This window comes from Enhydra lutris, unplaced genomic scaffold, assembly GCF_002288905.1.
Source record: "Enhydra lutris kenyoni isolate GAN:26980312 unplaced genomic scaffold, ASM228890v2 scaffoldscaffold23, whole genome shotgun sequence".
Lineage (NCBI taxonomy): Eukaryota > Metazoa > Chordata > Mammalia > Carnivora > Mustelidae > Enhydra > Enhydra lutris.
The window spans coordinates 27,372,584-27,392,553 of record NW_019154107.1 but is presented as its reverse complement, the minus strand read 5'-3'; the positions used below and the strand labels follow the sequence as shown (position 1 = coordinate 27,392,553).

The 19,970-nt window shown below is 47.5% G+C and overlaps 3 protein-coding genes across 8 annotated transcripts in view; 2 read left to right on the top strand and 1 right to left on the bottom strand.

Annotated features, from left to right (window-relative positions):
• Nucleotides 1–11,191, bottom strand: part of LOC111150572 (RNA binding motif protein 10) — a 30,014-nt gene extending 18,823 nt beyond the window's left edge. For 5 of the 6 annotated variants that reach the window (XM_022508061.1, XM_022508063.1, XM_022508062.1 and 2 more), the window contains exons 1-2: nucleotides 10,896–11,034; nucleotides 8,820–8,961 (exon numbers count right to left, since the gene is read on the bottom strand). In XM_022508061.1, coding sequence (XP_022363769.1) covers nucleotides 8,820–8,961; nucleotides 10,896–10,965 — 212 coding nt within the window. In that variant the 5' untranslated portion in view covers nucleotides 10,966–11,034. Of the gene's footprint in view, nucleotides 1–8,819; nucleotides 8,962–10,895 lie in introns of all 6 variants that reach the window. The other variant, XM_022508060.1, reaches the window with a different exon arrangement.
• The window catches only part of LOC111150571 (zinc finger protein 674-like), an 886,492-nt gene that overhangs the window by 256,821 nt on the left and 609,701 nt on the right, over nucleotides 1–19,970 (top strand). The gene's annotated exons all lie outside the window — the stretch shown is intronic.
• On the top strand, nucleotides 11,543–13,979 carry LOC111150594 (NADH:ubiquinone oxidoreductase subunit B11). The gene is made up of 3 exons (XM_022508102.1): nucleotides 11,543–11,956; nucleotides 13,460–13,590; nucleotides 13,752–13,979. Exons 1-3 carry the CDS (start codon nucleotides 11,750–11,752, stop codon nucleotides 13,876–13,878), a joined length of 465 nt encoding a protein of 154 aa, XP_022363810.1. The 5' UTR covers nucleotides 11,543–11,749; the 3' UTR covers nucleotides 13,879–13,979.

Genomic DNA, 19,970 nt, shown 5'->3' with positions numbered 1-19,970 from the left:
GGCTTAACCTACTGAGCCACCCAGGCGTCCCTTGAAATAATTTTCGATTTATAGAAAAGTTCAAGGATAACATAATTCTTGTATATCCTTCACCCAGCTTCCCCTAATGTTAACAGGGGACAAATGTAACCATGGTACATTTGTCAAAACTAGACTTTATTAAGATTTCACCTGTCTTCCCAGTACTACTGACAACTCACACTTTCTGTTCCAGGACTGTTCCAGGACTGAATTCAGGATGCCACATTGCTTTTAGTCATCATACACCCTTAGTCTCCTCTGGCCTGTGAAGGTTTCTTAGTCTTGTCTTTTTTTTTTTTTTAATGACTTTGACAGTTTTCAAGAGTACTGGTCAGCCATTCTGCAGAATTTACCTCAACTTGGGTTTGTCCATTGTGTTTTTGTGATTAGACTTGAGGTTACAGACGTTATGGGGTTTTTTTTTGGGGGGGGGATACAAGAGAGGTGACCTGACCTACTGATTGCTTTATATAAGGGGGACCATGATATCGACCTTGACCATGTGGTTGTGGTGGGGTCTGCCAGGTTCCTCCACTATAGTTTCTCTTTTCCCCTTTCTATACTCTGTTCTTAGAAATGAGTCACTAGATTAGCCCATACTCAAGAGGAGAATTAAGCTCTAACCTCCTAGAATGTGGAGTATCTACAAATATATCTACATATATTATTTAGAATTCTTCTGTAAGGAAGATTTGTGATAGAACATTTCTAATGCAACAGATCCATAAAAGTCCAAATGTTTCACAAGACACTGTTGGTAAGGCTGGATGGGAAATAGGCTCTCTCGTACTCATGGTAGGAAATGGGAACAGTCTCTTGTGGAGGGGAATTTGGCAATAGCCAGTAAAATTAAAAATCTACCCTGACCCCCAATTTTCCTGGAAACTTAATATACTAATATACTTGCACACATACAAAAACATCATTCAACAGCACTGTTTATAATAGCAAATGATAAGAAACAATTTAGAAGAGTCAGGAAAATTCTGTTTAAAAAAAAAAACACTAACGAGGGGGAGAAGAGCTTCACCAAATGTTAAAACATATTATATATAAAGGTGGAACAACTGAAACATAAATGCACAGATCAGAAACTGAACAGTTTCCATGCTACACAGTAACACACATGGAAATTCAGAGTAACCCAGAGGCTGCAACTCAAAATGAACAGGGGGAAAATGGATTAGTCAATAAACACCAGTTGCAATAATGGTCTGGCCCAGACATCAGCAAACTACAGCCAGTGGACCCAATCCAATTACCTAAATGAAGTTTTCTTCAACACAGCTATACCCATTCATTTATATATTGTCTGTGGCTGCTTTTAGGCGAGTAGTTGTGATAGAGATGGAGTGGTCTGCAATGCCAAAAATATTTACTATCTGGTCCTTCACAGAAAAAGTTTAAGAAAATAAAAGTTGTTTATCTACTTCACTTCTTATATCAAGTAAATTCTAGATGAATCAAAAATTTAAATCCTTGAATACAAACTATAAAGACATTAGAAAGAAAACATAAGAAAAAAAAAAGAATCACCCCAAGAATGGGGAAAGGCCTTTCTAAACAAGATGGACTCTGGAGTCATTAAAAAAACAACTGATAAATCTAGTTTTGTAAAAACTTAAAAATGGGTTAAAAATACCATAAACAGGGGCACCTGGGTGGCTCAGTGGGTTAAAGCCTCTGCCTTCGGCTCAGGTCATGATCCCAGGGTCCTGGGATCGAGCCCCACATCGGGCTCTCTGTTCAGCAGGGAGCCTGCTTCCTCCTCTCTCTCTCTGCCTGCCTCTCTGCCTGCTTGTGATCTCTGTCTGTCAAATAAATAAATAAAATCTTTAAAAAAAATACCATAAACAAATAAACGTGTCATAAAGCAAGCATGGTAAAATATTAATGGTAGAATCCAGCAGATGAGTATAGAGATATTCACTGTAAAATTCTTTAAACTTTGCTGTATGTTTGAAATTTCATAATAAAATATTGGAAAAACACCATAAAGCTCAAAGATAATTAACAAATGGGGAAAATAAAATGTTTCCAAACATCTGGTTGGTTTCCAAATTTTCATAATTGTTCACTCATTTCTTTCACTCAACAAATATTAATGTAACATTTGCCATGTATTAAGCACTGTTCTAGGTGCTGGGGATACTGCTGTCAATAAAATGAGGTCCCTGTCCTTGTGAGCTTAGCTTGGAATCCAAATTATTTCTTTATGATAAATGCCTAGACAAGAAGAGGCTGGTATGAGTGATGTATTTTAAGGGTTTTGTTTGTTTGTTTGTTAGAGAAGGGGAGGTGTGGAGTGGGGAGGAAGAGAGAGAAACTCAAGTGGGCTCCATGAGTGATGCAGAACCTCACAGAGACCTCGATCTCACGATCCTGAGATCACAACCTGAGCTGAAATAGTCAGATGCTTAACCGACTGAGCCACCCAGGCGCCCCTTAAGGTTTCTGATATGTGCAATGTGTGTTTGCTTACCATAGTTACTCCTCAATAGTTGGAACTCTAGTCCCCAGAATTTAAGAACCAAATAGAGTTGAATGATTTCAGATGAAATCCTGAACTCTGATACTCACCATCTAAACCAAGTAATTTTTTTTAAGATTTATTTACTTTAGAGAGATAGAGCGAGTGAGCAAGCACACATGTGAGCAGGGGGAAGGAGCAGAGGGAGAGGGAGAGAGAGAATCCTCAAGCAGACTTCCCACTGGGCATGGAGCCTGAGGAAGGGCTCAATCCCAGGACCCTAAGATCATGACCTGAGCAGAAACCAAGAGTTGGCCACATAACCAAGCTGCCCAGGTGCCCCTAAACCAAGTAAATCTGCATACTGAACTCTTGCTATCTAAACTCGGGAAGAGAACAGATTTGGACAGTAAAGGATACTTTTCATTGGCCACAAAGCACTTTGACAAAACACCTTCCAAAGACAGACTCTGTTCATAATACATTTCTACAAAGCTGGACTGAATCCTAATATGTGAGGACCTCCGCAAAATAATGTATTTCTGGAAAACATAAACTGCCAAAATTGGCAGAACTACACAAAATGATCATTAAAAACCCAGGGCCCTGGGGCGCCTGGGTGGCTCAGTGGGTTAAAGCCGCTGCCTTCGGCTCGGGTCATGATCCCGGGGTCCTGGGATTGAGCCCCATGTCGGGCTCTCTGCTCAGCGGGGAGCCTGCTTCCCTTCCTCTCTCTCTCTCTCTGCCTGCCTCTCTGCCTACTTGTGATCTCTGTCTGTCAAATAAATAAATAAAATCTTAAAAAAAAAAAAAACCCAGGGCCCTTTAAAGCTCAGTTTTAACAAGCTTTCAAGGGACAGATAATTTTTATTCAAGTTTCTCCGATAAGAGAGAAATGGCAAAAGCTGCCCAAATCATGCCATGAGGCCATGGTGACTCAGTGTCAGATGGATACTAGAAGAGGAAAACAGTTAAGACCACTTTACTGAGGGACACAGATGCAAATATCCTAAATACAGTACCTAATCAAACCTAACAGTGGCTTAAAAACGTACATACTAAATAATTTTTCTGCCAACAATTCATGAATAAACGTCAGAAAAGCTCAAATTCAGAAGCATCTACAAAGCCAAGGACCTGTGCTCTTAAAATATATCAAGGCCATGGAAGAAAAAGAAAGACTTAGTAACTGTTCCTGAGTAAAAGGAACCAAGAATACAAAGTAGCTCCGTGCAGTGTAGTGTGTGATCTTGGACAGAATCCTAGATTAGGGAACCAGTGCCATAAACGACAAGGGATATGACATCCGAACGGACTTTTTAGAAGATAAAAGTACTGTAACAATGTTCAACTTCCTGATAGTCAGAAGTGTACTGTGGATACAAAAGAGAAAGCCCTTGTTCTTAGGACATACATTCTGTCATGCTTAAGGGTCATGCCAGTCACTAGCTGAAATGATACAGAAGAAAAAAACTTGCCTATATATAGATACATAGATATATACGCCTGTATCTTCGCAGAGAAAGAGAGAGAATGGGGGGGGAGGGGATGGTGAGGCATGTAGGTAGGTAAAATAAATGTGGCAAAATGTTTACAATTAGTGGTTCTGGAGAAAAGATACACAGGACTTTACCACACTTGCAACTTTTTTGAAAATTGGAAATTTTTTTCAAAATAAGAAGTTATAAACGTACACATACATACCATGATCAAGGAAGGCAAGGATATAATTTAATGTGATTTGTGAAACTGATGGACAAAAGGAGAAGAAAAGCATGTAATTATGAAGTTTGAGTCTCATTTCTTTTTTTTTAATGTTCTTCAAACCCAACACTGATTACTTTTTTAAAAAGATTTTACTTATTTATGTGACAGACAGAGAGTGAGCATAAGCAGGGGGAGTCGCAGGCAGAGGGGGAGGGAGAACCAGCCTCTCTGCCGAGCAGGGAGCCCAATGCGAGGCTCGATCCCAGGACTCTGGGATCATGACCTGAGCCGAAGGCAGACGTTTAACTGACTGAGCCACCCAGGCACCCCTAATTATGTTTTTAAAGATTTACTAATTTATTTATTTGAGAGATCGAAAGAGCATGGCGGGGGAGAGGGAGAGAGAGAATCTCAATCAGACTCTACACTCAGTGCAGTGGGACTTGATCCCAGGATCCTGAGATCATGACCTGAGCCAAAATCAAGAGTCAGATGCTTAACTGATTGAGCCACCCAGGTGCCCCTGATTCTCATTTCTGATCAATCTTGACAAACTAAGATTAGAGAATTTTCTTGGTTTATGAAAGGCTACATTCTTTTTTTTTTTTTTTTAGATTTTTTATTTATTTATCAGAGAGAGAGAGAGACAGAGAGGGCATATATGCAGAGGGAGAGGGAGAAGCAGACTCCCCGCCAAGCAGGGAGCCCGATATGGGGCTCGATCCTAGGACACCGGGATCATGACCCGGGCCGAAGGCAGATGCTTAACAACTGAGCCACCCAGGTGCCCCGAAAGGCTACATTCTAACAGCCTAACAGCACACATCCAATTTGATGGCTAAGCAGATGGGGCTGCCTATCAGGCTGGGACTGACTGTTGATGTCTTGCAGGTGCCTTTTATGAGACAGAAATGTCTCATCTATCTGCAGATGTCCTTTATGAGAAAGAAAATAAACTACACTGTTTAAACCATTATTCTTTAGATTTTCTGTTACAACCTGCCAAAATGAGTCTTATTTTGTGCACTCGGCGTCACTGACACTATATGGTACTAAAGTCCTAGACAACATTATAAGTGAGGAAAAAGAAGTAAGTGACAGAATTGATTTGCACAGAGCATGACCAATTACTCAGAAAGACCATCAGAATCAACAATGAATAATCAGAAATAATAAGAGAGTACAGCAGGGGTAAGATAACTTAGAAAAAAAAAATCAATAGCTTTCCTCTACCCCAGGAAACATAAGCTTGGAAAATATAAAAGAAAGATGTCAATGAAAACTATTGAAGCACCTAGGAATTACACAAGACTTGTATTTTCATTTATTCAGATCTCAATGTCATTCACTCATTTTTAAGTAGGCTCCATGCCCAGCGTTGAGCCTAATGTGGGGCTTGAACTTACCACCCTGAAATCAAGATGCGAGCTGAGATCAAGAGTCAGACACTTAACTGACTGAGCTGCCCAGACGCCCCATAGATTTGTAGGTCCTTTATTTTAATTAATTAATTAATTTTTAAAAAGATTATTTATCTATCTATTTGAGAGACTGAGAGAAAGCATGAGCCTGGGCAGGGGGAGGCAGAGGGAGAGGGAAAAGCAGACTCCCCGGTGAGCAGGGAGCCTGATGTGGGGCTTGATCCCAGGACCCCAAGATCATTACCCGAGCCGAAGGCAGACGCTTAACTGAGCCACCCAGGTACCCCTTGTATGTCCTTTAAACGAATTTTAAAATATTCTCTATACAAGTCCTGGATGAGTTCACTACTTAACAAAGATGACAATTCTCCCCAAATTAGTATATAAATTTGATGCAATCTTAATCAAAATTCTTGAATGTTTTTGAGGGACTTGATACATTTTTTATTTTTTATTTTTTTTAATTTATTTTCAGCGTAACAGTATTCATTGTTTTTTGCACCACACCCAGTGCTCCACGCAATCCGTGCCCTCTCCAATACCCACCACCTGGTTCCCCCGCCCCTTCAAAACCCTCAGGTTGTTTTTCAGAGTCCATAGTCTCTCATTGTTCACCTCCCCTTCCAATTTCCCCCAACTCCCTTCTCCTCCCCATCTCCCCTTGTCCTCCATGCTATTTGTTATGCTCCACAAATAAGTGAAACCATATGATAATTGACTCTCTCTGCTTGACTTATTTCACTCAGCATAATCTCTTCCAGTCCCGTGCATATTGCTACAAAAGTTGGGTATTCATCCTTTCTGATGGAGGCATAATACTCCATAGTGTATACGGACCACATCTTCCTTATCCATTCGTCCGTTGAAGGGCATCTTGGTTCCTTCCACAGTTTGGCGACCGTGGCCATTGCTGCTATAAACATTGGGGTACAGATGGCCCTTCTTTTCACTACATCTGTCTTGATACAGTTTTAAAAAAGATTTTATTTATTTGTCAGAGAGAGAGAGAGAGAGTGCGCGTGTGCGCACGCACATGTGCACAAGCGGGCAGAGTGGCAGGCAGAGGCAGAGAGAGAAGCAAGCAGGCTCCCCGCCGAGCAAGGAGCCCGATGCAGGACTTGATCCCAGGACCCTGGGATCATGACCTGAGCTGAAAGCAGTGGCTTAACCAATTGAGCCACCCAGGCATCCCGACTTGGTACATTTTTTTATATAAGTCCCACAAATGGCTAAAATCAACTTTGATAAATAAGAGAGTAAAGTGGGAGCTAAGAGATTCTATAAAGCCATAATAACAAACCCGGTAAGGTTCTGGCATGAGAATTAAGCAAATAGACCAATGAAACAAATCTGATTACTCAAGACAGATCCTCATACATGAAGGAACTTGAAATGAGATGACGTACTACAATCAATAAAGAAAGAATGGACTATTTAAAAGGTACTGGGAAAACTGCCTACTATATGGAGGAACACAAAACCAGAACCTACTTTATACCATATTAAAAAAACCTACCTTATACCATATTCAAAAAAACTCTTAGATGTTATTAAAGATCGGAATATGAAAGGGAAAACTATGGAGTGAAAACAATCTTTGTGATCCAGATGCAGGAGCAGAGAAGTTTCTGAAAGCACAGACTACCAGACAAAAAAGAGATGAATTTTACAGGTACCCATCCTTGAGGGAATCATTAAGGAAAAGGCAACAGGCACACACCATGGTATCTCTGGGACCAATCAGAAGCAAAGCACTAATATACACCTGGCAAGGGGGTACAGATCTTAAAAATGCAGTGCTGAGTCACACAAAGTTCAGGAAAGAAAAAGTAAACTGTAGCACTTTGCCATTTGTATAAACTAAAAACACAGACATTCAAAACAATGCTACATATTTTAGAAGGCTACATTTCAAACAGGACAGAGAGGCTGCCTACAGCTACTGGAATTGGAAATGAGAAGGAAAAAAACCAATATGACAAGAGAAGGCCCTGTAGTGACCTATGATAGAAACCCACCTTGAAGTGAAAAGGTATGAGTTAACTCCAACCTCTGCACTTGAAAGCCAAAAGACAGACCGTGGCTTTATTTGGTTATAAAGTCTGAAAGAAGTACGTCACCTACTCAAACTCAGAAACTGCCACGAAGCATTTCCAGAGAATACCACCCAAAACCTGAATGCTTTCAAAAGACTTTTTTTTTAATAAGAAGACTGAATAACACTAGATGATGACCACATCTCAAAACTTGGGCTCACTTTTCAGAAAACATTTTTAAAGGCGGTGGTGGAAGAAGAAACTCTTTGTAAGACATTTAAAAAAATTATTTCCTCTCTGACTTTTTATAAATCTACTGACTCTTAAGAGAGGCTTTCTGGGAGCATTAGGTCTACTTTCCTATGTACTCTTAATATGTCAGGAATAGATGATCTGCATGAGGAATCAACTGGAGTGATCCACCAGTATGCTGAGGATTGGCCCAAGATCTCTGTATTTTACCAAGTGTCCCGACTGTTTCCTGTTCGTACCAGTTTAAAAATAACCACACAGGAAAAAAAAAATAAAATAAAAATAACCATACGAGAGTATCCCATTCCAAGACAAGTATCCCGCCAGCTTCAGCCCACCCTGTCCCCCGAAGTCTCCCATTATCTGACCTGGCTTGCCCCATATTTGTCTGCACAAATGCCTGACTCTTAAGGCACCACTCCCATCCATCCCTCCAACCCAAAGCTACAGCCCACACCTCTCCCCTGAGAATCCACAGGCACTTACAACCCGCCACCCACCCGCCACCCACCTCTGCCTCTCCTCCCACAGTGGCTGTCCACACCTTGGCGAATACGTGAGTCACCCCATTTGGGAACCTGGGCCTCGGCTTCCATTCCTCCCTTTCTCTTGATTCTTTCCCAACTCCACAATCCACCATGGCACCTATCAAGCTGTTTCTTAATCACCTGTAAACTGTGTGGTCTCCCTTGTCAGACCCTGAGGAAGAAGGCTGCAGTCTTATCTGTCTCTCTCGCCACTGCACTGCCAGAGCCTAGCACAGGACCTGGCTCACAACAGGTGCCAAGTAAACGTCTGAAAAGAAACCAATCATCTGCTGCGCTGTTTCCTCAGCCCGGAAGTCCCCTCCTAGCACCTTCCTGGACCAACTCTTACACGGATGCTTGACAGGGGTGGGAGTGGGTAACTCACCGTCTTTCATACTCCATGTCCTGATAGGGCCTGCGGGGGCTGCTGGGGCCCCTCCTCAGCCGCTGGCTCCGTTTCACTTCCCAGCCACCCCCGCTGCTGCCACCATGATCTGCCAGCCTGGGTGATGCCTCCTGCAGGGACTCTGGGGAGAGTAGAAGGAAGAAAGGGGTCAAGGCAGTTGGGGCCTCCTTGAGAAACCCTTGTTGTCAAGGCTCTCTGCTGTCGCTTAGCCCAGGGACATTATTTCCCAACTTCCTGGTGCTCCTATGGACCAGAGTGGGAAGGCAGCCCCTACCTGGTCTGCTCCTTCCTTTCCCCACAAACATGAGGCTATAGCCCACAGCCCTAAAACAGCAAGGCCAGGGGCACCTGGATGGCTCAGTCAGTAGAACATGCAACTCTGGATCTCAGGTTATGGGTTCAAGCCCCACACTGGGCACAGAGCTCACTTAAATAAAACAGAAACTGCAAGGCCTTCAGCAGAGAGGGAGCATCCTGCAGAGAGCCCTGGTGGTGCTACCTACTCTGTGATCAGGGCTCTGCCACCTGAGACTGGTAGACAAGTCTGAGCTTGGAGCTACCTGCCCAGAGGGTTCTCGGCATTGGACGACTTGTCAAGATCAGGCACATTAGGCACGGAGGCAAGACTTCACAACGGGAGTTGTAGGCACCCACCGGGCTCCTTCCACGGGGCCCCAGGTGCCATTTCATCATTGCAACAAAGACGCTGGCTGCCCCCTACAAGACAGCAGGAGACCACAAAAGGCCTAGAGGGTAAAGGGGCTAACTTGGCAGTGAGACAGTTGACGCCTCCCTGGGCTCCGGGCCAACACAGCTTTGGCCCTCACTCCGCAACTGGCTCAGCCTCGAGCCCTCTCTCTTCTGCACAGCCAGGTCCCAAGGTGGTTCTCTCCCCAGGGCTCTGGGTCCAAGTTATTCAGAGGCAAAAGGAGCCCTTTTGAGGCTGTTCCCAACCACTGTGCTGTTCTGCTGGGATGGAAGGGTTAGTCACTTCATCCAACCTTCAGGGCTGCCATGAGAACTAAGTGAGTCCCCAGAACCACGTGACCTGGCCAGGGGTCACCAAGAAGTATCCCAGAATCTTCAGGCCCACCCTCTGAGCAGGAATCAGGCAAAGCTAGGCAGCAACAACACCTGCCCAACAGTAGGTAGCCACCACACCTTTTGCCCATGTATACACACAACCAATTTTCTCTTCCTCCTTAAGCCACAGGGAACCAGGGCTGCCTGCTCCCAGATGGATAAGAGTTAGAATCACAACCAGGGGCCCCAGTGGTTGAGAGCCAGATACAAAACCCTCAGCAAACTCTGGCAAAGAGGTCGGAGTCACACACCGGTATCCACAACAGATAGGGACCAAAGTCACAGACACGCGCCCCGAATAACTATGGGCCCAAATCACAAGACAGGAACCCACAATAAATACAGGCCATAATCACACACTGAGGCCCATCAAAGGATGAGCGCCAGAGTCACTGATTCGAACTCCTCCCCAAAGAAGGGGCAGTAAGTCATGCACACATTCCTTTAGCTCCCTCCCCGCCTAGCAAGTGGGTTGGTTAGGGCCAGTCCCAAGAAGAACTCCCCAAGGATAAGGACCCCTCCCCATGGATAAGGACCTGAGTTACAGCACAGACTGCGAGGATAAAGACCAGAGTCACAGACTTTTTCCCTCCTCCCCCACCCAAGAATAAGGACCGGAGTCACAGAATTCTTCCCCATGGATCGGTAAGTACCCAAGTCACACGGAACAGACAGCACACCCCCTCCCCTATGGATAAAGACCTCGGCCCCTCCACAGATAAAGTTCGGTGTCGCAGATACCACGGAAACCCACTCCCATCGGTCCCTCCCTTCCCCCAACCCGCGTGCACCCATTCTGTGCCCCAATCGCGCACGCGCCTCCGCTCTCAAAAGCAGTGGGGGGGGGGGAAGACACCCCCTCCCGGGCTCAGGCCATGCACGCACGCCTGGGTTCCGCGCGTAGCCCAGGCCCACGTCCCATAGTTCGCCCTCGCGCCTCCTCTCCGCACCCGCCCGCCCCCGGCCCCTTACCTCCGCCCCCACGACCAGCGACGACGCTCACCTTCTCGGCCCGGGCTGTCAAGGGAGGGCTCCCGGACATCACCTCGGCGCGCCGCCACCTCCTCCAACTCTCCCAGCTCAGCCGGAGCCGGCCCACACCACCGCCCAGTCCGAGGCCGGAGGCAGAAGGGCGGAGGAGCGGGGAGGGGAGAAGCGCCAAGCGCGCTACCCTCCCCAGGAAACCCACTGCCGCCTACTCCCGGCCGGCCGCAGTCACCAGCACAAAATGGCGACGACGAGAAGGGAGCCGGCGCTTCGACCACCATCCACCTACTAAGGGAGCGCGCTCTGGCCGGCCTCGTCTATTGGTCGCCGGCCGCCGACGGCCAGCCCTGGCCGGCTCTGATTGGCAAGCGTATGCCACCTCCCCACTCTCCCTGCGAACGCTCGCAAGTCGCGAAAAGGAGTAGCTATTGGCCAATCCGGCGAGGCCCGCTTTTTAGAAGCTTGGCTTCCTTCGAAGATGAAAGACAAACGGAAGCTCCGCCCCTTTCCCCAGAGGACGAGGGAAATCTCCGTGCCATTGGCTGGGACCTGCGGCCACCCAAATGTCAACGCTTTCTTATCAAGGGACTGGGCCAACCTATCAGCCAGAAATTCCTTGGCCTCACCGAGGTTGGGAAAATGGTCACCCCCGTGAGGCCATGACAGAGGGAAGGAAAGAGGGGCTACTCAGCGCCTCACCTCACTTGAAAACCAAATCCGGGCTCGGGACCTATTTAGTGCGGCGGGGGCGGAGCGACAATTGTCGCGCCCGGGCCAACTGCAGCTGCGCACAGTGGCATTTCCGTCCCCGCCCTTGAGAGCCTGCTGCACAACCTGTCATGGCGGCCGGGCTGTTGGGTTGGAGCGCTCGCCGCCTTTTGGCAGTAGCGGCGACGCGAGGGCTCCCAGCCGCCCGCGTTCGCTGGGAATCCAGCTCGGCCAGGGCCGTGATCGCCCCGTCGGCTGTGGCTGGAAAGCGGACGCCGGAACCGACCGTACGCTGGCAGGAGGACCCAGATCCGGAGGACGAAAACCTCTACGAGAAGGTGAGAGGGAGGGGAAACGGAACATAAGAAGGGTCAGTCAGGGGCCGACGGACGGGACGCCGTAGAGGACGTTCTTAAGCGGCTGAGGATTGCGCTGCTGATGAGATCCTCGAAGACTTGGGAACTTTGCTAGCTTGATTTCCTTCTTTGTCCCCTGGTAATCTTCAGTTCAGGGCCGGGGGCAAGATTGGCTTTGTTTTGAAGACGGGTATCAAACCTGAAGTGGGCGATGCTCAAAACACGTTAGAAGCAGTATAACATAACGGCAGTAATACTAAACACCCCTATGGGGCTTGCTCGGTGCCAGAGCTCTAAACACTTTAGGTACATTATCTTATCTAATCCTCAAAACAACCCCATTTCGAAGTAGGTACTATGAGCATATCTATTCTACCGATGAGGACGCTGAAGCATAAAGATGTTAGGTGACTTGCCCAAACTCGCCGAGATGAACGTGTGGGGGAACCGGGTCCGCTGTGCTGTGGGGATAGCAGACTCTGAAACCAGAATGCCAGGGTTGGAATACAAGCACTGATAGTTGTTCATCTTTGTGACCTTGGTCAAATAGCTTAACTCCTTGGTGCCTCTTTGTAAAATGGGGAAAGTATGAGTACGCCTTCTAGAAAGTAAAATGCTACATCTGCCTCATGTAATTAAATGAGTCAAAATGTTCAGAAGAGCAGCTGCAACCTAGTATTCAGCATTAGAAAGTGTTAATCATTATTGCTACTTTCCACCTCCCTGATACATTGTGAAGTTTGTGTACGGCACACTGTAGGTTCTTCATCAGTACTATCCTCTGGCTTGGATATATAGGATCTTACTCATTTATTCATTCGTTCTGTAAATAAGGACCCAGGGCCTGCTGTATGCCAGGTGTGGTTCAGGGCCCTTAGGAGTTCAGCAGTGTGGAAATCAGACAAAGCCCTTGCCCTCCTAGAGCTTATATGGTAATGGGGAGCACAGACGATAGTCATGTAAAACATTCAGAAACCGTGCTATTGAGTATGTAATAAGATAATGTGATAGGATCTGGGGAGATGCTGCTACCTTGGTAAACTGGTAACTGCTAGAAAGAAAGTTAAGCAAGATAAGTGGATGGGGAGTGACTTGGGGGGTAGGGGGTAATTTTAGGTGAAACCATAGGAAATTAGCAATATGCAACCATCTTTAACCTATAAACATGGCAATATCCTATAGTTTAAGACAAGTAACGGATAAGGTGACTAGGGACTGCCTCCTAAGGGAAGTGATTATGAAGCCAATATTTTGAGCCAGGAGACAGACCTAGCCATGATGCTATCAGGGGGAAAGACTTTCCAGGCAGAGGGAACAGTAAGTGCAAAGGCCCTGTGGTAGGAAGGCCTAGACTAGAAAGAGGAATTAAAGGAGAGAGGGGAGATGGGTCTGAGGTGAAATTGGAGACCAGCTTATGCAGGGCCGGCATAAGGTTTTATGGAGCCACAGGAAGCCCTCACTGACCTTTTCCTCTTCTTGCCACAGAACCCAGACTCCCACGGTTATGACAAGGACCCTGTTGTGGACCTCTGGAACATGCGGATCGTCTTTTTCTTTGGCTTCTCCATTGTCTTGGTCCTTGGCAGCACCTTTATAGCTTATCTGCCTGATTACAGGTGCATGGGGGTGTCTGAGAGAGTGGAATGGGTGGGGGTGGAGATTGAAGGGGGCTGAGCCAGGAATCCTGCTCTTTGTGCCAGTGGGGATTGGGGAGCTAAGAGAGGGATTGGTGTCCAGTGAGGCTCCCTCACATCCACCCCCATGCTGCTGCCTCCAGAATGCAGGAGTGGGCCCGCCGAGAAGCTGAGAGGCTTGTTAAATACCGAGAGGCCAATGGCCTCCCCATCATGGAATCCAACTGCTTTGACCCCAGCAAGATCCAGCTACCAGAGGATGAGGACTGACCCGTTGCCAAGTGGGGCTCAAGAACCATCACCTTCTCCACCGCCTGCCTGTCATTCTGCCCTTTCTTCAGAGCACCTAATTAAAGGGACTAAAAGTCTGACTGGCTGGTGTCGGTTTTGTTGTGTGTGGGAGCGGGGTGCAGAAATGGGCGTGTCAGATTCTAAAAGGCCACTGCAGCCTGTTCTGGTTATCTGTTGCTGGGTAACAAACACCGTAAGACTTAGTGGCTTGAGATGACCATTTAGCATTCTCTTTCGTTGTCCTGTGGTGGACTGGGCTTAGCTAAGTGGCTCCTCTTGGAGCCTCAGGTGGTTGCAGTCAGATGGTGGCGGCGGGCTGAAGGCACCTTTAACTGGGACAGATGTCCCACGTAGCTTCTTCACTCGCATGTCTGGCATTTCAGTCTTCTTCCGTGTGGCATCTCTCTCTGGCAGAATAGTCTGGGCTCCTTAAGGGTGGCTCAGGGCTCCTCTGCATGGGGGTGTGGCATATGGGAAGAAATCAGTGGCAACCAATCATAGAAGAAGGGGCAGGACGACTGGGAATTGAGGGTGGTGTGTCCGAACAGGGCTTTTCTGTTGCTAAGCGCAAGCCTTTGTCTCCCTCGCCACCTTCTCTGTTTCTCTCTACGTTTTGATGTTTCTGCCTGTCTTGTGTCTTGGTGAGTCTGGATGCCTCTCTCTCCCCTTCTGTCCCAGTCTGGGTGGTCTTGCACTCAAGACACACATCTCTGTGTATGCATGCATGTCTCTGCCTGTTCCTCTTCTCTCCCCGCCCCCTCACTTGCAGGAATTTCCCCCCCTGCATGTTCTTTCTCTGGGAATAGGCTGTCTCCCCACATAGGGCTCATTCTTTCAGCCTTCCTCTTTCTTTGTCTCTGTCTCTCTCTGTTCTGGAAGATGGAGCTCAGGAGACTTGCTCCGGCTCTCTTTATCTTTCCGGGGAATCTCCCCTAAATTCCTGTTAATTCTGGACATGTGGGCGCCCCTTCATGCCCCTGGCATCTCTGCCCTCTGCCCAGTGGCCCTGTTCCAAAGCTCATACTTCACAACTTGAGATCACATGCTCATTGCTGCCATCTCTCTGTGTGTCCCTGCTTGGGACTTCGGAGCGTGCAGGAGCCCCCAGTCCCTGGCTACCAGAAGAAAATCTGTCCCGATGGACCCACCGCTAGAGGTGATGTCTCTGCCTCCAGCTGATCAGTCTCAGAAGGAGCCCCAGCCCACCGGTGCATGGCTAAGGTGGGAGCAACGTCCATGTGAGCCTTTCTGGAAGTGAGTGATTTCATTTCCCGAGTGCTTCCCTGTGGGGCCTGTCTCCCAACCTGAGGCTAAGCCCCAAAGCAGAGAATCCCAGTGTGTAAAGAGAGCACTCTCCACCTTCCAGCCCATAGGTACTGGGACGGGAAGTGAAAGGAATGTGCTAGCCCGGCCACCAAGTACCTGAGTATATTGGGGGAAGAAACCTCAGCTTCTTGCCGCCATACCCTACCATCCACCCGAGAATCTGTCCCCCCACTGACCACATTCGGGAGGTAAGCTGCACGAGCGCAGGTGTTCGGGCACGCCCGTGTGCTTAGAGCAGGGACTGGTTCAGTATGTGCTTGAGAAACGTGATAATTTTGCTCCTGTGGTGTAGGCGCCATGGCCTACCGTCAGTGGCCTTCAGGCTTAGGGCCTCTGAGGCTGCATGCTTCCAATACCCCCCCAGTTCTGCCTCCTTCTCAAGCTCCCAGAATCTCAAGAAACCTCCGTTCTGGCCAAACAAGAGCTGTCACTTAGACTAAATCCTAAAAATCCCCGCTTTTGCTCCCTTCCTGATGGCAACAATACCACCTTCCTTCCCCTCCCAGCCACACCAGCCACCTCAAAACTTCTTTGTTCTGAACATTGAATTAAAATGTACAGACAGGGGCGCCTGGGTGGCTCGGTGGGTTAAGCCGCTGCCTTCGGCTCTGGTCATGATCTCAGAGTCCTGGGATCGAGCCCCGCATCGGGCTCTCTGCTCAGCAGGGAGCCTGCTTCCTCCTCTCTCTCTGCCTGCCTCTCTGCCTGCTTGTGATCTCTCTGTCAAATAAATAAATAAAAATCTTAAAATAAAAAAAAAATGTACAGACAGGGGCCCCTGGGTGGCTCAGTTGGTTAAGTGTCTGCCTTCGACTCAGGTCACGATCCTGGGGTCCTAGGATCGAGCCCCAAGTCGGGCTCCCTGCTCAGCGGGGAGTCTGCCTCTCCCTCTCCCCCTCCCCCTGGCCCCACCACTCATGCTCTTTCTCTCTCAAATAAATAAAATCTTAAAAAAAAATAAATAAAATGTACATACAGCCTTCAAAGCTCATTTACTCATTTACGTTTTACAAACTGGACACTCCCACGTAACCAGGACCAGGTCAAGAAAGAGAACATATGAACGAACACTAAAAGCTCCCTTCAGGTCCAACCCCCCACCCCCTGCCTTGGGACGTCCATATAAATGCAATCATACGTTTTCCCGTCCAGCTTCCTTCATTCGGTGTGAGGTTTGTGAGATGGAACCACGTTATATAACCGGTAGTTTGTCTGTTCTCATTGCTGTAATCTCTTCCACTGTGTGACTAGATCATACTCATCGGTTCCAGTGTTGATGGGCCTTTGGGGAGTTTTCTGTTGGGGCTATTAAGAATGATTCTGTCAGGATGCCTGGGTGGCTCAGAAGGTTAAGCTGCTGCCTTCGCCTCAGGTCATGATCCCGAGATCCTGGGATGGAGTCCCTCATCAGGCTCCTTGCTCGGCAGGGAGTCTGCTTCTCTCTCTGCCTCTGCCTGCCACTCTGCCTGCTTGTGCGCACTCTCTCTCTCTCTTCTGACAAGTAAATAAATAAATAAAATCTTTTTAAAAAAAAGAATGATTCTAAAAAAATAAAAAAGAAAATAAAAAAGAATGATTCTGTGAACATTTTAAAAAAAGATTTTATTTATTTATTTGACAGACAGAGATCACAAGTAGGCAGAGAGACAGGCAGGGGCGGGGGAAGCAGGCTCCCTGCTGAGCAGAGAGCCCGATGCGGGGCTTAATCCCAGGACCCTGAGACCATGACCTGAGCCGAAGGCAAAGGCTTATCCCACGGAGCCACCCAGGCGCCCTGTGAAATTTTTTTTTAAGATTTTATTTATTTATTCAACAGAGAGAGAGAGATCACAAGTACACCGAGAGGCAGGCAGTGGGGGGGGGGGCGGAAGCAGGCTCCCTGCTGTGCAGAGAGCCTGATGTGGGGCTCGATCCCAGGACCCTGAGATCAAGACCTGAGTCGAAGGCAGAGGCTTAACCCTCTGAGCCACCCAGGCACCCCGAACTGTGAAATTTTTAAAAAAATTTATTTATTTATTTGACAGCACACACAAGCAGGGGGAGTGGTGGGCACAGGGAGAGGGAGAAGCAGACTTCCCACTGAGCAGGGAGCCTGATGTAGGGCTCGATTCCAGGACCCCGGAATCATGACCTGAGCTGAAGGCAGATGCTTAAATGACTGAGCCACCCAGGTGCCCCAATTCTCTGAACATTCTTATGCACATCTTTTTGTTGTTATATACATTTTTAAAAGATTTTATTTATTTATTCATCAAAGGGAGAGCACATAAGCAGGGGGAGGGGAAGAGGGAGAAGCAGGGTCCCCAATGAGCAGAGATTCCTTATGCGGGACTTGATCCAGGACCCTGGGACCATGACCTGAGCTGAAGGCAAATGCTTAACCGAATGAGCTACCCAGGCATCCCTTGTTGTATACATCTTTTGATGGATAGATGCACTCATTTCTCTTGGGCATAAGCCTAGGGCCTAAGTCACAGGCAAAATGGGATGAGTTTTAGTAAATGATGCCAGGTTTCCAATCTCCACATCCCATGGTGGTGAGCACCACATCCCCACCATTGCTCGGCACCCTCCATCATTCTCACTGTAGCCATTCCGGCAAGCCACTGCGCTTTTAAGGACCACACTGAGATGAAGAGGTGGAAGTTTGTTGCCTACCCTGGGTCAAGTCCTGACAGTGTCCCAGACACATACCAGGATGCCTGCCCTGGGAATTTCTCAGGGTGGGGGTGTTGGCGGAGGCCAGCGTGAGTGACCAGAGGGCCTAAACACAGAGGGCTTTCACCCTACCATTTGACTCCAGGGATGTTTGAACCTTGATCTGTTGGACCCAGCTCTGCTCTAGCAACATAACAGATACCATCCTCCTTCAGCCTTCAGTCTCACAGGGCATTCATTATGAGCAAGGCCCTGTGAACAAGACAGTCACAGGCCGTGTAACAGACACTGTGAGTTCCCAGCCCGTATCCGCGTGTCCCTGCAGCTCCAGTGTGTGCCGGCCAACTGCCAACCGCCAGTGTCTGTATGTCTTCACTGGAGGGCTTCCTCTCGAGCTGCAGAAGGCCATTCTGTTCCATTTGTGGACCTAGCAGGCTGGAAGGGCCTGGAAATGAACACACCTTGACAGCAGCCCTTAACCAATGACAGATCAGAGCCGGTAGGTAAGTACCCTTGCCCCCTCGGCCCTCAGATGGGACATCTCTAAGGTGTATGTTCTCTGCTGGTCCCCAGAACCCCTCAGTGGGAACACGCTCAGGTTAACCCCCAATGCTAAGTTGCTTACTAACAGTCTCCATCGGCTGTCTTATCTCTTCTTTGTATTGCTGGCCCACTCCCCCACCCCCAAATAAACGACTTGACTTTGATTCCTGGGTCAGGGTCGGCTTCTGGAGGCATCCCCACCAGAACAGTCTGGGTCCTCAAGGAGTTTCCTTCAAGGTGGTGGGTAAGACCGGAGTTAACAAACACAGAAATCCACAGATAAGTTCCACCAGAAGGCCAGTGTGCCTGGAATATTGTGCTCGCTGGAAACCCTGGGCTCTTCCAGGAAAAGAGTGGCTAGAGATGAGATCCACAGGGTCCCAGGGGTGATGGTTGGAAGTTTTGACTTTATACCCTACACAAAGTTAACCAGAAGCTTTAGCAAAGCTCGTCTCAGACGATTCTGGACTGCATAAGGGGCACTGCTTACAGTTTTTGTCATGGATTACCTAGGAAATAAAACCCAAAATATCTTACCTGATTCACGACTGTTACTGATAGACATAAGCACCATGGAGTAAACTGATGGCAGGCAAAGCTCTGAGCTTTAAAACTGGTGGAAGGATCCAACGTTCTCCACAAAATGAGAACCTGTACATTTTGATCCTGAAATATTAGACTCAGTGAAAACTGGCCACAAACAAAGAAAAGCTCACATGACAGGAGCTATTCATCCAGTGAATACTTATTGAGTGCCTACTGGATACCGGGCACTGTTACAAGCAGTGGGGAGATAGCGGGGAACAAAAGATTCAAAACTTCCTGCCTCCCTAGGGCTTATGTTCCAGCAGAGGGAGACAGACAATAAAGAAGGCAACCAATGACATTATCTGTATGTTGGGAGATGGTAAGTATGCAATAAATTTCAGGGGGACCAGGGGGTGCCAGGCCAGCTTGGTCCATGGAGCATCTGACTCCTGATCTCCAGGTTGTGAGTTCGAGCTGCACATCGAGTGTGGAGATTACTTAAAAATAAACAAACAAACAAACAAACAAATAAATGCAAGGGGGATCAGGAGTGTAAAGAGACAGAAGCCTGTATTTAAATAGGGTAGTCACCTGATTTGGGCTCAGGTCATGATCTCAGGGTCAGGGGATCGAGCCCCACATTGGGCTCTGGGCTCAGCGTGGAGTCTGCTTGAGATTCTCTCCCTCTCTCTCCCTCTGCCTCTTTCCCCGCTCGAATGCTCTCTCTCTCTCTCAAAAAAATAAATAAATCTTGAAAAATAAAAAAAATAGGGTAGTCAGCTTAGCCCTTGTTGAAAATGATTTTTTAAAAAAGAAAGATGATATTTTTTTCAGGAAAGAAATGGGAGGAAAACAAGAGATGAGCTACAGAGATACGAGGGCATTTCTGGAGGAGGGAACAACCAGTAGGATTCCTGAAACAAGACTGTAACCAAGCTGTTCAAGGAGCAGCCTGACTCCAAGAAGATATCTGGGGCAAAGCCATTACTGCTGAAATAAGACAAGAAAATTGATGC